Source organism: Liolophura sinensis, chromosome 10 (assembly GCF_032854445.1).
Source record: "Liolophura sinensis isolate JHLJ2023 chromosome 10, CUHK_Ljap_v2, whole genome shotgun sequence".
Classification (NCBI taxonomy): Eukaryota; Metazoa; Mollusca; class Polyplacophora; order Chitonida; family Chitonidae; genus Liolophura; species Liolophura sinensis.
This window is the reverse complement of record NC_088304.1, coordinates 36,123,541-36,141,908: the sequence shown is the minus strand read 5'-3', so window position 1 is coordinate 36,141,908 and position 18,368 is coordinate 36,123,541. Positions and strand designations below refer to the sequence as shown.

General features: G+C 38.8%; 1 protein-coding gene across 1 annotated transcript; it reads left to right on the top strand.

Annotated features, from left to right (window-relative positions):
- The first annotated feature begins 5,698 nt into the window (after positions 1-5,698).
- Positions 5,699-18,368, top strand: LOC135476809 (uncharacterized). The gene is made up of 5 exons (XM_064756940.1): positions 5,699-6,011; positions 10,420-10,561; positions 13,828-13,901; positions 15,510-15,654; positions 17,612-18,368. The coding sequence occupies exons 1-5, from the start codon at positions 5,976-5,978 to the stop codon at positions 18,028-18,030; spliced, it is 816 nt and encodes a 271-aa protein (XP_064613010.1). The 5' UTR covers positions 5,699-5,975; the 3' UTR covers positions 18,031-18,368.

Here is an 18,368-nt window from a genome sequence, read left to right as displayed (position 1 = left end):
GCTAGACTGAGGATACTATACATGTACTTTTGTAGGACTGAGGATACTATACCTGAGTTGGACTGAGGATACTATGTGTTAGACTGAGGATACTATACCTGTATTGAACTGAGGACACTATGTGTTGGACTGAGGATGCCATGTGTTAGACTGAGGATACTATACCTGTGTTGGACATTATGGATATATATGTGTAATATATGGATATTATGTGTTGGACTGAGGATACTATACCTGTGTTGGACTGAGGATACTATGTGTTGGACTGAGGATGGTTTGGCTATGTTGCTATGCTAAGATTGAGGATACTAAGGCACAAGTCACAGGGTCTGTGTGTGGTACAGCAAACACTTTCATGTACCTGAGGGTGAGTGGCCGTGGCCCTGAGTAGTTGCTTGCAGCTACTTTTACAACTTCCAATGCATGCATGTATTTGAATCTTTTCAGGAATACATGTACCTCCCCATAAGTTCTCCTGTGAAAACTTTAGTCCAAACCAAGAATCACTTCTAAGACTTATCTCATTTTGGATGAAGAATGAGTAAATAAGGAAAACAATTGAGAAAGCGGGTAAATGTAGCTGTACAAGTATTAGTCTGCAGTTTCAGTTTAATTGGGATTTCTGATGCCTTGATTTTGGGTGCCAGAAGTTATATGTATGTGATTCCTTCACATCTGTGAATCACTAGCTGACCAAAAAAAAAAGAAAAATGAAATGTTCAGCTTTATTGCTCATAGAAGGTGTGAGTTTGTTCTGTGAAAGGCAGCATGATGAAATCTTCAGATAGAAAAATAATTATTCAGAGCCGTGTCATTAGTAATTGGATGAACTGGATAGAAAAATACTATGTCTTGTCTGATGTCTTTGGTGCGTATGAACTAAAGGAATACTAAAGGAACCGACTCACTGTCTGACAGACAGGATAATCAATGTTTCCAAGGAATGCAGGTCTAAAAGAAAAGCAGACCCACTGTCTGACAGACATGATGGTCAGTGTCTCCAAGGAATGCAGACAGACAAACAGACTCCCTATCCAACAGACATGGTAATCAGCATCTTTCAGGAATGCAGACAGACAAACTGACTCAGTGTCCAACAGACAATCATGAGTGATTTTTCTAGTCATTACACGCACAGACAATACATGTGGCTTGGACTCAGGTGTATTAGAACTTTTTCTTATAGGAGAAAAGATTTGACAAGGATGTATCTGTACATACGTATTACCTGTAGGTAGTGTCTCATATGTACATCTTCTCTGAAAAAAAAAATACCTAGGGCTAAATTTTACATTAATGGACTTGTATGCCAACAAATTGTTGATGGTCAGTTGTTGTTGTTGTTACTGTAATTGGTGTCTTCGGAACATCACATTGAGGCTTTACATCTTTGATATGTCTCAAATATGTCAAAACTGTTTACTGAATAGAATATGTAGTTCAGTAGTCTGGAGACATTCGCTCTTACCCAAGTCTGTGCAGAAAAACTTGTTAAATCAAATGTCATTTGAAAGTCGCTCAAAAAGTCTGAAATTTTCACATTGAGCTGTTTTTGTGGTCTTTTTGTTTTGTTTTAGAAAGAAGTGACTTAACTGTTTGTCTCATTTATTTTCCAAACTTGTGTTGTCCCAAAGAATTTCTTCTGTGCAACTTTTTTTAAAAAAAAATTTCTGAAATATGTGAGCTCCAGTAAATCAGAAAACAAGAAAATCAAATTTTTATATATATCAACTGCATGGTATTATTGAAAGTGTATTGTATTTCTTGCATGATTGGTACTTTCATGTAATGATCATCAGTTATTTCAAAGGTAAGATACTGGCTTCAGAATAAATACCTGTCCTATGCCAGATGCAGAGGTTCAAATATTTGTGCACATAAATCTTCAATAAAGAAAACATTTTTACTATCGATTTTCTAACAACCATCTCCTTTTAATATACAAAGGAGTTTGAAATATGTCAGGGACCGATTGGTTCCAAAGGTTGACAATTCTTAGGGAGGGCAGTAAGTGTTAAGGACGAGGGCCCCAAATAAATCTAGAATCATTGTTCGTAAAGTGCCCTTATTTCAAAATAATTTTTTTACTAGCCTGAGTGTACAGGTTAATTCCTATTTATTGCTCAATTAAAAAATCGTCTTTTTAATTTTATGCACAAACTGCTTTTGTTTTGTTTAACATGATTTAGAAAGTGCAGGTAACATGTTGGCTACACTGTTTGTATTCTGTCAATTTGCCTGAGGTTCCCAGGGAATATCTGGTGTGTTTTTGACGATTTCATTGTTTCGTTGAATGACTGTGTTCTAGACCTCGCCATCATCTCCACCATCATAATCTCCACTATCATTACCACTATTTTCAAATTGAGTTTGTACATGTATTTATTTTTAGATTTCATGCTTTACATTATTTTTACACAAGTATTGTGGACATCAGTCAACATTTTTCTACATTGTCGGTGTGTAACACATCCAAATCATCATTTGAAAAATTTCATGTCATTTTTGTCTCTTCTACAGTATTGTCATTTCAAAGCACTTCTGTTTCTGACCATTTTATGCCTGTATTTCTTATAAATTACTCTCAAATCAACACTGTTAAAGACAAGGTTTTTCAGAACTTTTTAAAATTATTTTTAATTATTACTATTATATTATTGTCCATGAATTTACAGTTTACCCTTGCAATACCCACATGGCCTGGGTTACAGGGTATGCTTTTATATGTACCTGTTTTGTTTTTTTCTAAAAGGATAGAAATGTACATGCACACTGTCTCCAAATTCCTCAGCCTTTTCACAAATGAAAGGACAATTTTCATCCCAATTTATGCATATTTTTAATTTGATTTTGGAGACAAAATTACGGTGGTTTTGTTGGAGTATGCTTGAATAGAAAAGCAAACATACGAAAAGGTTGAAGAGTTAGAGCTCACATACCAACTGCATTTAAACTGATCATGTGATCATAGGAGTTGTTTTTGTTTCTACATTTCAGCATAATGACTTTCATGTTGTGTTGGCATCTTAAGTATTGTGCATGTGAAATAATAAAGTAGTAGAAAATGGTAAAACCTATACTCTGTATTGTTAAATGTAAAATCCTCCAAATGCTAACCATACATGTAACATTGAAGAAGAGGAATGTTATAGGACAAAAGAAATCCTGCAGAAAATGTTGAACAGTGTGGTCTTTGTCTGGGATATTCCCAAGGGTCGGGCAGTCTTGCTTTACAAAACTTCCAAGTCCAATAAATTGCTGAAGTCAACAGTTTTTTGCCTAAATCCAAAATGGTGTCTTCTTCTCGGCAAAACTTTGGTCAGACATGTCGTGAGTATGGTATTACATTGCTTAGGCAAAAGAACTTTTGTGAAGCAGAGCCCAGAAGTTTAAGAGGTAATAATGTACTTAAAGGTCTTGGAAGACTAGAGCTAAGCTACAAGTAACCGTATACAAGTGTGCTTGTGGCATGGGAATGGGTAACCTTAATATGGGTAAACCAGCTGATGGTTATGTGTCGCCCTTAGGGTCTGCCAGGATTCTTCCTACTATTGCGCTGGCCGCCATGGTATAAGTGAAATATTCTTGCGTACGGCGTAAAGCGCTAATTAAATAAATAGTAAATAAATGAATGTTGGCCCCATATATACATGAACGTCCGCCTTACCAGATGTCATTTATGTTCGATGTTTTGTATGCGTAGAAACAAAGCTCTGGTATTGACGTTATTGCTTTTGTAGTGTTAATTTATGTTAAGCAGATATGCCAAAGTCAACAAGCATGAAAGCAAACAGCGATATATCTTTAATTTGTTGTATTCCTTTCTTCATATCAAATCTTTGTATTCGGTTATTGTCGCTTTGCTGTTTACAGTACCTTTTTGGTAACCTTTATCTAGAGGTAGTCCTTAATCGAGACTTTGTCTTGTATTATGAATGTGAAGACATGCATGTAGCCTATTTTTACAGAGTTTTTCTCCTAAGACATGCAAGACTAATGTTGCACAGTGTGTATGGACCTAAACTGTTAAAAGCTTGAATCCGACTGTGTCATATGTCATATACCTTGGTAAGTTAACATATACATGCTACATCCTGACATTATAGTTATCACTAGGTATGTAGATTCTCAACGAGACAGTCGTTGTTTAGTTAGTTTTATAATATATGTGAAGTTTATTGTTGTATTCCATGAGAGGAAATCTGTGTAGCATGTTGCATGTTGATTGTAACATGTTGCATGTTGATTGCCTCCAGATACCTATGCAAGATGTTTCTACGATGAAAGCGATCAGGAAGACCTTTTTTCACCACAGAATAATAAGCAATTTTTTTATATGTGAGTGATGGCATGTTGTCTAGTTTTTATGGTGTATATGCAAAAACTTGTGCAGATGAACATGTGCAATACGGTTCTGTCTGATCCTCTGGATGGTTTCAGGGGTCGTATTATGTTACAACTATGTAATTCGGAGCTGAAGATTTTGAAATAAATAGCATTAATTTTATGTGATTTATTCAAATTGATATTTAAGCTGTTTAAAGCTATTCTGTAGAGTTTTTCCTTTTATGGCGGTCGATTATATCAGAGGTGACGTGCAGATTTTGTTGCCATAAAATCAGTGAACACGAATGATCTCCAGCAGACTTCAAGTCAAACCACGTTAAATGGATTATACCACTGCTGTCGACAGTTTATTGCCACTAACGTCCTGAAAACACTGACTACATGATGGAATGAGTGGTGTCTGACGCCGTACCAAGAAATTAGGGGTGAAGCAAAATGAATGCTCGAAATAAACCAACCTTTTCTTGGGTAGCTGATAAACCTCAGCGTGGTAGCGATAGGGTTAGCGACACTTTAATCATTTGTACCAGCGAAACCCTCATGACAGCACGTGGCGGTTATAGTATCCCCTGTTCGAGTCTGGAACTGAAACAACTCTCCAGTTGAAAGGTAAACTTAACGGCCAAGAAAACACTAACGAACAATATGTCTGGGGACAGACCATTAGCACTGTCCATGAAAGTCGTTTATATTATTTTTTTACATTCATTTCAGCGGGATAAAAAGCATCTGAATTATAGGATTTTACGGTCTTTTCTGACCATGCTCTAATTGTGACGTAGGGTCTTTTTCATGAATCATACGTAATGTTAAGTAGCCTTTAGCTAAGTGCACTTCATGCCTCAACAATATACGTCGCCATGGTGGTTAAGGGCAAACATAGCTATTGAGTGACCTTCATGAAACAGACACCAGCTAGTGACGCCACATCAGGTTGCCACTGAACACAGACTTACATTTCCCCATGAAGCATGGATAGATATAGAAATTTATGAATACTATCACCGAATTGTGACACCGTGTGACGTTTTGCATATTAAAGGTTTAACACGTGTAGACGTAGATGAATACAAGCAGTTCGATTGCACAATAACTATTGTATGGTTGCCGCGGATGGTGTAGCTGCTGTCTGTAGTAGGCTACCTGTTGCCCGCTAGCTCTTACAAGTACGTACAGTGACTCTGAAAATTGTCAAACCATACAGCCAATCAGAACTGTCGTTTCAGCATACAACGGAGTGAAAGAGAAGACTTGACTTCCCAGATCACCGAAGTAAGAATTCGATTGGACCGGATATTTCTTCAGTTCTAATTTGAGACCAGGCAGCTATTGCACGTAGACCTAACATTTGTAGACAATAACTGTGTGGAGAGGCTAACCTGTTGGAGATGGATTTGAATACTGTTCTCCAGTGGTGAAAGGCTACACATGTGGTTAGAGCAGGAACAGTTTGACCTCGACAGAACGATAACACGCACTAAAGGTGAACATCGCCCTGCGTGAGTTCATGTTAACATATACTAAACATGTAAGTGACGCTTGTTATCTCTGCTCGCAGCGGACATGACCGAGATTTGCCGAAGTGGGACCGAAAGCTGGCATAGAGCCATGTGACAGTCATGTGAAAAATGGGATGCATCTGTTCCTGTCTCTCTGCCCAGCAGGTAAGAAAGTCTCGTGTGTATCACTAGTAACTGGGCACTTCTGCCTGTTAACAGAAATATGTAGGCCTACCTAATTGAATACTGAATAAGTTACGTTTAAATTCCTTGCCTGTGGTTTGTATGGCCAAAATGTAGTACTGCATTTCACTACATGGCTCACATAACTGCGTGACTATACATGGAAGAAGTTCACATGCTTAACATTTATATACCAGCCGAGCGAATAGTTCGGATTGTAGCATTGTTGTTTCCAAACTAGATAACGTTATCAGCTTTTTTCAAGATACAGTTTCCTGGGTTTATTTACTATCGATGCGTCGCAATAAAAAGACACAGTAACCAATTCATTAATTATTATATCAGTAAGCTTGAAGTTTACTTTAGATGCAATGCCACTGACGTGACCACGAAGTGCTGTGTTCAGAGCAAACATACGTGTTTATTACCCTCTAAAATACTCTGCACCGTATAGGGGTACACTTTTATACTGGTGACAATTAAAGGCCAGTGTAACTTACACGTTTGGAATAAAAATTCATTGAATATCTAAATTCAGTTGCATAGAGACTTGCATGTATTGGCCCGAGTTGTAGGGTCAGTTTGACAAGTCCTAGCTATTGACTGCATGGCAATGTGTACATTTAATCCTTAGCGTGGCATACTACCCTATTATTTGATAGCTTTGTGTGTGAGCCTTAACACAGATATATATTCACAGGTACATACAGGCTATACTAGCTCGGCCTCCGATGGCCTACCGACTGATCTAGCCTGTGTACATGCGCTCTCAGGGTCCTTCGCCAATTGGGTGGAGTGTCATAAAAGATAACACCGTGTATGTAAGAAAACTTCCCTTTGCATGTAATCTTGTTCCGATCAAGCAGATTTATGTGGCGAATCCGGGTTTCGTATAAATTATAAATATATTTATGTAATCTGTGAAAATACAGTAGTCAGTGGGTGGTGTTTCGAATCGAGCATGTAGCATGTTATCATGTAATCGTCGTGGAAAGAAAACCCCATACAGTATACAGTTGCATGTGTCGGATGTCGCTGACGCGTGAGCCTCCATTGAAGGAGAGAACGCCAGGGTTACGAATATTGCAGTTTTATGCCATTAAGGTATAATAAAAACCCCTGAAACAAACACAATACAATCAGATGCAACATCGAAGATAAATGGATGGTAGCTGATGAGAATGTTAGACTAAAATAATAAATTTAATAGAATTTTGAAATTCCAGTACGTTTACACCCGTAACAAAACGAAGACAAACATTTTATAACATAAATAGCGGAATGGTAATTGTAAGTATGAAGATACTGTCTGCCGTAATCGGCAAATATCAAGAAATAATTATAACAATCGCATTATGTTTTAGTACAATTCCTAACACGTCGTACCTGAAGCCAACTCCGATTACAGCTATACATGTACCCGTCAACTCATCAAGCACTGCATCCGCCAAAAACCAATCCATGGACACCACAACCATAAATACACGGATAGGCCTATACTCCAACAACACCGAACACCAATACAGTACAAATTACAGAGCTGCAATGCTAGCTACCAACTCTACGCCGCTTTTGTATCACTGGGATAGGCGGTACCCAAATAGCCGTTTCACAACTCATAGTGTAGTCTAAAACTCATGTATGTCATATACGTCATGGATAAGCAGTCTTCCTACTTTACAAGTCGAAACCAATGTATATCTAACTCCAATAATCAAGGTTAATATATGACAATGCGTCACCAAAACTCTGATTGTAAGGATACATGTATGATTACAGTATTCCTACATCTATCAAAACACACTTGCCCATGTTTAACAAGGCTTGTGTATATAACGTGACAAGTGAGACGGACCGAACGGGGAACACCCACATAGAACCAGAGCCATCGCTTGTTGACTCTCAGTATAGTCAAAATCAATATAAAAAAATATATACATATACAAATACTGTCTCCAACACATGTCAATGTAGACGTTTAGATCTTAACCTGTATGACAGAAATATGGCTATTTACTGATGAGTGTTTTAGGTATAGCATACTCGCCAAGGTAGGCTATTTAAAATATATACATATACAAATACTGTCTCCGACACGTGTCAATGTAGACGTTTACATCTTATTTACTGATGAGTGTTTTAGATAAAGCGTACTCGCCAAGGTAGGCTATTTAAAATATATACATATACAATTACTGTCTCCGACACATGTCAGTGTAGACGTTTAGATCTTAACCTGTATGACAGAAATATGGCTATTTACTGATGAGTGTTTTAGGTATAGCGTACTCGCCAAGGTAGGCTATTTAAAATATATACATATACGAATGCTGTCTCCGACACATGTCAATGTAGACGTTTAGATCTTAACCTGTATGACAGAAATATGGCTATCTACTGATGAGTGTTTTAGATATAGCGTACTCGCCAAGGTAGGCTATTTAAAATATATACATATACGAATGCTGTCTCCGAGACATGTCAATGTAGACGTTTAGATCTTAACCTGTATGACAGAAATATGGCTGTTTACTGATGAGTGTTTTAGGTATAGCGTACTCGCCAAGGTAGGCTATTTAAAATATATACATATACAAATACTGTCTCCGACACATGTCAATGTAGACGTTTAGATCTTAACCTGTATGACAGAAATATGGCTATTTACTGATGAGTGTTTTAGGTATAGCATACTCGCCAAGGTAGGCTATTTAAAATATATACATATACAAATACTGTCTCCGACACATGTCAGTGTAGACGTTTAGATCTTAACCTGTATGACAGAAATATGGCTATTTACTGATGAGTGTTTTAGGTATAGCGTACTCGCCAAGGTAGGCTATTTAAAATATATACATATACAAATACTGTCTCCGACACATGTCAGTGTAGACGTTTAGATCTTAACCTGTATGACAGAAATATGGCTATTTACTGATGAGTGTTTTAGGTATAGCGTACTCGCCAAGGTAGGCTATTTAAAATATATACATATACAAATACTGTCTCCAACACATGTCAGTGTAGACGTTTAGATCTTAACCTGTATGACAGAAATATGGCTATTTACTGATGAGTGTTTTAGGTATAGCATACTCGCCAAGGTAGGCTATTTATAAGGCTGTGATCCCATCGCGTGCTTGTCATTACAACCACGGGCACGTGGACATTACGCAGGACAGGTCACGTGAACATTACGTAGGGCAGGTCACGCGAAACTGGGAACAGGTAACTAATTTGCATCATCTACGAGAGATAATACCTAATCTTTCTTTTTTATTTTCATGTGCTATGGGACAGTTGGATATAATTGTGCAAGTAATTAGTAAATTTTCTGAGTGGCCGCCATCTAACGAGATATAAAGCTCAACCCTATACTGTATTGCCAAGACTAGGAGCCCGGGTTCGATGTCTAGTTATGTCGCACAAAGAGTTCGAAATCGCTACAAGTACGACCAGATGACCACAAGGCTTTATCAGTTGATAAATGAAGTCATAAATGTGTTAGAAAATTATTTATTTATTGATTTTTTTCATTAGTGATTCTTTGCTGAAGAATTTTAAATAGCAATATTGTACTCGTTAAAGGGCGGTTCAGGCAGTCAGTGAAAAATATAAAAATAAAAAAAGATACATATCTACAAGCACAATATTTTTACGCGAAAAATGTCTTGGGCGCCGGAAAGGTCCCAACCAAATTAATACATAAATATGGTTTTGACACATTATAATAATTAGATGTCTGTATGTTTTTTAAATTGTCTCTAAACATGATTGTTGTAAATTTCATTTTTGTAAAATATTCTCAAAGTGCGAACTAGGATACCGTCGTGACTGAAACAAAGCAGTACTTCAGATTAAATGTATTTCTGCGTACGACTAACAAAGATCTCGTGCGCACCACAATAACTGTGTTTTTTTATTGGTCTGATCTCGTGGTCCCGAAATCTTTATTAAGTCTTGTGAAAAAGACATAAATGAAAGTTTCGTTGTTATTTTTTTTCTATTTACACTCTTTCTGGGCATGTCACTTTTACGGTTCCGCAGGGTTGGGCCATCCTCGGGTTGAAATGATGTCCAAATTACACTAAAACTTGTGGCTTTCTGTTTTCCTACGCTGCCAAGCTTGTGTATCACCTAAGTGTTTTATGAACACCCATTCACTGAATTCTCAGACGTGAACCCTGCTGTACACAAAAACAAAGCACATAGCTGAATTGTCAGACATAAACCCTCCTGTACACAAAAAACAAAGCACATAGTTTTGAATCAGTTTTGCAATGGTTGGCGTAAGTTTTATGAGTTCCTCATTGATGAGATGAAAGCATTCTCCTAGCAAACTCCAATTATTGTGGTAATTTTGAATACAGCTATGGATTTTTTTCAGAATGACGACCCTCAGGCGACAACACCGTTGCTTAAGGGGGCACCCTCGACCCCTCGACCCCAAGTGCCCATTGCTCAGGTGGCTAATGACCCAGTTCAATCCGCCCGGAAGCAGAAAAGACAAGAAAAGGAACGAACGTTTGGTAAGAGAATTATAATGGCCCCAGCTCTGCAGTAATATGTCATTAATTATAGTTGCTCTTTTCTGGAGTATTTTAGGTTCCAGCTGTACAGACCTGTCATGATTTGTGGTTTCTCCCTGCTTGACTATTTCAGGTTGTGGTTCTTCGAGACTTTCTCATATCTCAACTGTTCTCGATAAATTCAGATTCAAGCTACGCGATCCTATCACTATTTACACGTGTTCTTTTCACGTGACGTGACGTCATCATTGTCTAATGTGTGTAACCAATTACTCGATACCTATACTCAGCAATGCGTAAAACACTAAGCAATACGTGAAACACTCAGCGATACGTAAAACACTCAGTAATACGTAAAACACTCAGTAATACGTAAAACACTCAGGAATGCGTAAAACACTCAGCAGTACGTAAAACACTAAGCAATACGTGAAACTCTCAGTAATACGTAAACCACTCAGCGATACGTGAAACACTCTGTAATACGTAAACCACTCAGCGATACGTGAAACACTCAGCGATACGTGAAACACTCAGCGATACGTAAACCACTCAGCGATACGTGAAACACTCAGCGATACGTGAAACACTCTGTAATACGTAAAACACTCAGCAATACGTAAAACACTCAGCGATACGTGAAACACTCTGTAATACGTAAACCACTCAGCGATACGTGAAACACTCAGCGATACGTGAAACACTCAGTAATACGTAAAACACTCAGCGATACGTGAAACACTCTGTAATACGTAAAACACTCAGCAATACGTAAAACACTCAGCGATACGTGAAACACTCTGTAATACGTAAACCACTCAGCGATACGTGAAACACTCAGCGATACGTGAAACACTCAGTAATACGTGAAACACTCAGCGATACGTGAAACACTCAGCGATACGTGAAACACTCAGTAATACTTAAAAACCCTCAGCAAAACGTCAAACACTCAGCGATACGTGAAACACTCAGTAATACTTAAAAACCCTCAGCAAAAGGTCAAACACTCAGCGATACGTGAAACACTCAGCGATACGTGAAACACTCAGCGATACGTGAAACACCCTGTAATACTTAAAAACCCTCAGCAAAACGTGAAACACTCAGCGATACGTAAACCACTCAGCGATACGTGAAACACTCAGCGATACGTGAAACACCCTGTAATACTTAAAAACCCTCAGCAAAACGTCAAACACCAATCAAAGAAGTTAATGAACATTTACATGCTTGAAAAGTAGCAACTTACATTTTCCCTAGCACCATGGCTTAGGCAGAATTAGGTGAAAAAATATATATTTGATTGGTGTTTTACACCCTTCTTAAGAGTTTTTCACTCATGCGACGGCGGCCAACATAATAGTGCGAGAAAACCACCTAGAAACCTGTGGGAAACCCGGGACTATCCGTAGGTTTCCCACGTACAGCGGGAAAAGAAGCCAGCATGAGCTGGACTTGAACTCACAGTGACCGCATTGGTGGGAGGCTCATGGGTCATTACCTCGCTCTTGCGCCCCAAACCACTCGGCCACGGAGGCCCCGGTGAAAATATAGGAGTATATGTGTATAATATGTAATAAGTAAAAGAAAGCTTAAAACTGAAGTAAGGTTCATCATACTGACAACTGAAACCATGCGTAAAAATCTTTATTTTTTCAGATATTTTTAAGAGTGTTGACAGGTATTCAAATAGTTGAATACTGAGGTGGGCTTTGTAAGCCATACTGACGGTATGTAGGAACTCTGACGTCAAATCACGTTTTCCCCCTCATTTTCCCCCGAAAAAACGAATTTTTGGGAACATTATTTCAGTAATGTTTTACTCAAGGGTATTCCAACATTTCAGCGTCGTTTTTAGAGTTGGCAAAACTTTCTCTGACGTCAGAATTCCTAACTTCTGATAGTATGGCCCATAAAGCCCACCTTGGAATTCAAATGTTTCAACGTCTTAAATCTAAAAAAATAAATAAAAGTATATGTATGCATGTTTTAAGTGGTCTATTCAGTCATGACTCCTTATATTTTAAGGAATCTTTTTCTTTTATAAATCACTGAACCAGAATTACTTAAAGCGTTGTGTTGTCATCGCATATGTCATTTGATATTTAATAATTTAATTTACATGACAAAAATCATGATCATGCCTAAGGGAGTCTTTGGTCCAACGGCACAAGTCTGGGGTACAGCAGAATAGACTGCAGCATGTAGGGAAAAATAGAGTGCACACCGTACCTATGAAGACAATTTCCTCCAATTGTCATCCTCATTTAATCAAGCTACCCATGTCCACCATCATCTACCTTGATTTGCTGGCCCATATCAGTGACGTCTAATCAATTGCAATAAACATCTCTACATTTTTTTCAAACCTAATTCTGCTTAAGCCGTGGTGCTAAGGGCGTGTAAATCGCTACTATTTATACATTTACATGAACACTTAGAACGAAACCCTGACTGAGGTAAACTGACAAGAGACCGTATTTTACCGTTTACGTGTGACCACTTGCCAGCTATCACACTGTCATCGCTGATCTGGTTTTACTCTCTATGCTGTGCGTCTTTAATTATATTGAATTCCTGCATAGGCCAGGATTCTGCTGGTGGATTAATCATCCCAGAATTCTGGTCCCTTTGCATTGTTTTAATGTGATTGTATGTTAAATGTGATGATAACACAGCATTTTGAGAAATTCTAGACCAGTGACGTCTAATAAATTGCAATTAACGTTTAATATTGCGTCAATGATTGCTCCACGATTGAAGCTGGTAAATGATTTAACAAGGTACTAACTTACCGAGCAGTAGTACATCGTCAGATCAGTTGAGCCACACACGTGTTGGTACGTCAAGGAATGAATCAGATCCAAACGTAGATGTATTTCCTTCGAAAGAAGAAAGTGCAAACTTATAAGGGACGAACAGTGATTGGCTGAAAATTCTATGGCGGATTTACGCGGTCCGCAATACCACTGGCTATCGAAAGAGTAAGCTTGTCCTACACTTTGTATGTAAAAGCAATGTGTTTATGAAACCTTTACCGCTGCGTCAACCTCGCTGGCAGAGAAATGCCAAATGTGGTTAGATGATATAGGTGCACAGTGGACAAAAAAAAAAAACAATAAACAACTGCAGTAGGATAACCCAGTATTGTGATATTCAAATGCCAATTCTCATGATGTCGTGTAAGAAAATGTTAACAAGGCAAATCTACTCGTGTGTCTTTATCTTAACATATGCTTTTGTTGTGCTGTTTATATTATTAGTGGCGTCAGTAGAGGAATTAGCAGATATAGAGTTGGAGCCCACGACACTTGGCACCCTGGACAAGTCTCTTATGGTAAGTGGCAGAACTCACATGGCCGTTCTTGACAAACCAGTTGATTTCATTGAGCTTGTACGTATTCGATTCCTGAGAAATGAGTTCAGCATTAATCACGCATTTGCTTCAGTAGAAAGTTTTGAGTTCGAACTCTTCTATCGCTAAAGGTAAAAAAGTCCTACTGTGCAGCTTTTGTGACACTTTAGACATTTTCAACAACATCGACAATACCTGGTTCATGTTAACCCCAGATGTTTTTGTCTGGGTTCATTGTAAGAAAGGACTCAAAAGCATTTTAAAAGAATAAATGCTTTCCTCCTTTAGATAAACTGGGTTCCCATAGCGTGGTTTAAAGAGGCCGTACCGGAGATTTATGGCCAAAAATCCATATTTACTGATCAAGTGAAATTTTCTGTATTTAGCAAGATGACAAGTTATTGAATTTCAGTTAATATCTGACCTGTGCCTGTACTATTGGTAGTGCTAGAATGATTTAAAATTTTACAAATTTATAAACCAGCCTGCATTATAAAGTTCACAAACTTTATTGCCGGTTATGAACCATCTCGCACAAATGAGGCTTATATTTTGTGAAAGGTAATTACAGGAAACAGTTGATTTTTTGCCTCTATAAGAAGCCTCTTATTTAGTGGTAAAACAGGAAGTTATTCTAAAATAATAAAGCGCTCTGAATTTTAAGAACTATTCTTCCAGTATGACTTTGTGGCCGAGGTGGGTAGCGTGCCAACATGGCGCAGTGACGCAGGAGCATCTCACTTATGCGGTCACTGTGAGTTTTAGTCCACCTCATGCCGTCCACCTCCGGTCGTACGTGGTAAGGTCTGTCGGTAATCCGTGAGGTGTGAGTTTCCTTCCACCATAATGCTGGTCGTATCAGTCAAATATTTTTCAGTACACAGTAAAACACCTGCCAAACAACATCAAATTCAGTGTGACTTTAACTCAGTGCTAACATGCTTAACGAAACATTTATTTATTTGTTCGATTGGTGTTTCACGCCGTAATCAAGAATATTTCACTGTTATTTTTACGTCGTACTTAAACATCTTTCGGTTATATGAGGGCGGGGAGTCATTAGGTGTATGTGCATATACTGTGTTTTCTTATGGCAGGGCGAGTTCATGCGGCGAAAATGCTGCTGCCACAAAAGTATATCGAGGACACCAAACATGACACCTTACCCAGTCACATTATACTGACACAGAGGCAACCAGTCCAGTATTCTTGCGCTAACATCTCAGTGTTTAGCGCAATGCGAGGCAGCAACAAGTACCATGTTTAATATACATATGAATATCGCTATTAAGAGATATTTAAAAGCAACGCTCCCCAACCAACACGTTGTTCTTCATACCTGTTTTCTCCGTCTTTCATCGTACTGTAATCCAGATGCTAGTTGCCACTCAATGGACGAAGACAATAATAGGGCCCCTTTCCTTTATGAAATAGTTCGGATCCACGCTGTCTAATCTATTGCTCAATAGTGCTTTGCGATGACGATTTGTGCGCAAACTGGTGATGTAGTACTCGTGTTTTATAAGACATTAACGGTCAATCTGGCTTAGACCTGAGTGTGTTACTGTCCATGTGTTTGTCTTTGTTTAGGACCACGCGAGACTTCACAATACAGTGCTGGCCAACCATCGCTCTCTACGATCCATCATCCACGACTTTAAGGAGCTGTTCCTGGCAGACACAGCTGGAATCCCTGTCATGGCTGACTGCATCCAGGCCATGAAGGACAAATGTGGTAAGCAATCTATCCCGGAAATGAAGGGCACATCTAGCTTTAAGAAAAAAGATCTTGATTTTATCTTATTATTCCTTGACTTTCAGTCTTGAGCGAGTGTGTATGGCGCTCGCTTTTGAATTACCTAGACAAGCGAGGAGTAGGTTCAGATGGACAGGGAGGTTGTAGATCCCATCCCTCCTCCACACCCCCAACCTCACAGTTCGTGTGGCTATTTGCTCAGTTCAGGGTTGCCTGGAAACCACTTGTTTTGTCTTAAACCAATATCGCGTTCATGTCTGCTCGTCACATGAGGAAAATTTGTCAGTGACTTATCCATGCAGGATCAATGGTTTACACGGACACTCCTGTTTCTTCACCCACAATGCTGGCCACAGTTGCACAAGTGAAACATTCCTGAGCATGGTGGCATATAACAATCAAGTCGGCAATGATGCGAACTCTAGTAGTGTAGTGGATTATGTTGTGTTGGATATTGGTCTGTGATTATTAACCCTGAAGGTAAATTATAGCTCACAATTGGTAAACCATGAGTTAAGGTACCAAAGCTCGTCTAGAAATGTGCCTCCGGCTATCTGATAGGCCAGAACTTCCGGGTAGCCTCAGGCCTAGGCAGCCGGATGGTAGTTTCGCTACCTCAAAACCGTAAAAGTATATGAGGCGCCGACGAAAGGCCTAGCTGCTCATCCCACCTTATAACTATGAATCTGTAGTTTGTTTCTTTTAACAAGTTGACTATATTCAGCTTTCTGAAAAATTAGCTATACCAGCTACAAGAATTGCCTTTCTTCAATGAAACGTAAAACCACAATCGACATATTAAGCGTCCATATCATTACAAAGAACATGAAGTTAGAGAACTTTTTCTAATCCATAGTATTAAACTGCTTAACATCTGCTTCGACGGCAAGAACTCATTGTCTCGGTTGACGCCATAATTATGAATTAAAAAACAGCGGCATATGAAATTTATGACATGATACAATGAAATTTCAACATATCCATGTGTAGAGCTTGTGCTACGTGTCACTGACTAAGGCAATTTTTTGTAGCGAGTACGACTGATTATACAAACAGCAAAATATAGGCGATTGTCTAAAATAAACAAGCTATAGTCGGCTAAAACACGTCTCCGGCTATCTGAAAGGTTACAGCCTTCAGGAAAGCCCAAGGCCCTCGCTTATAGGGCAGGGACAGCATAGTTCCACTTACACAGCATCCCAAAATTAATAAGATGTTTCAATGAAAATAGACAATTTTTTTCCGACAGTCTCGTGACAAAATTTAAGCAACCAAAATCATTAGAAAAAAGGCGCCCGCTTCTATCTGAAAGGCCAGAACCGATGCATAAACGGCTTCTGCGGCTCGTTTATCAAATCACGCGTAACGTTAGGTGCACTTAACTTCCATGGCGACCAGTGCTGTGCTGGTATTACGTCCTCATGGTACTTATGTGGACGTAGCGCAACGTGGGGTTTGTAAAACGGGCCCCAAGTGGTCCCGACTGGGATAGTTGTTTTCATGCCTCCAGACACCAACACTATATATGATGTGACCCCAAAATGCATCGCCGTCCCGTCTTTCTGACATGATTTTAGTTACCAAAGATCGACTAAAACGCGTACCCGGTTATCTGAGGCCACAGTTTCCGGAACAAAGGGGGCTACAGGGATAGTAGTTACTCCGCTTGAGTTACGATTATCGAAAATGGATTCATATAGGCGCACAGTAATTGCTCAGCCTGGTTATTCCTTTCCTGCTGTTCACAAATAAAGCTCACTTAAAACGCTTGCCCTCTACCAAAGTTATGTACATATTGAGCTCTCTCCGAGATAAACAAATCTGTACCTGACATGTGGGACATTGTAATATTTGCCAGTCAAAGTCCGGTAGTTCACTAAAATGTGTTTGAATACACCATTCAATCAATCATTCATAAACTTTGCTCATGTTACAGGAAACGCTCAACTCTCCGTCGGAAGGAAAAGTAAATATTGCATTCAGATAAACTACGACGCACACGAAGTAAGCAAAGAATCTGGTCCGCGCCCGGAAGTGGTAATTTCTGCTCTGGAACTGTTTAACAGAGCTAACAAATTGACGAAAGACATCATGGATCGAGCTCCAAACGTCAACAGATCCGTACAGCTCATACTCAACGACGAGAACTCTTTACGAAAGGAGGTGACAAAAGCAGATCTAGGCCCAGTCGCAGGACCAGAGGCAATGAAGAACTGTGTAGAAAATATTTCAAAGATACGGAAAATTCCCAGTGCAATGGAAACCATCCAAAGGGACACACAACGAGTATTCGATGAAATTTTGGCGGGCTCCAAATGTTTGTTCGAAAACACAGAACCCAAACTAGTGACGTGATTTGTTTATTGCAGAAGGTAAAATTTGTTTTCGTGTTGACTGCGGAATATAGACTATCCGTTAATGTATTTATTTCTTTACAGCAGAAATTGTATGTATTTCTAAACAGATATGTAGAATTATACGTATAATAGTATTACAAAAAAGGTGCTGCACACTTTGTATTAATCGTATTGGAAAAACAAAAACTGACTTTTAAAAATATGTTTTCACCTTTACAAAGCAATAACCAATAACGAAATTCAATACTGGATTTACTGAAGGCAACTAAGAATTTGGGTTTTCATCCTCGTCCACCAAGACTGTTTGCATAACACATTTGTGTCGAGGAGCATAAT

Coding starts and splice junctions, on each gene's coding strand:
- LOC135476809 (XM_064756940.1), top strand. CDS start 5,976: ATGGGATGCATCTGTTCCTGTCTCTCTGCCCAGCAG. Junction 6,012..10,419: donor CCTGTCTCTCTGCCCAGCAG/GTAAGAAAGTCT, acceptor GATTTTTTTCAG/AATGACGACCCTCAGGCGAC. Junction 15,655..17,611: donor GGCCATGAAGGACAAATGTG/GTAAGCAATCTA, acceptor CTCATGTTACAG/GAAACGCTCAACTCTCCGTC.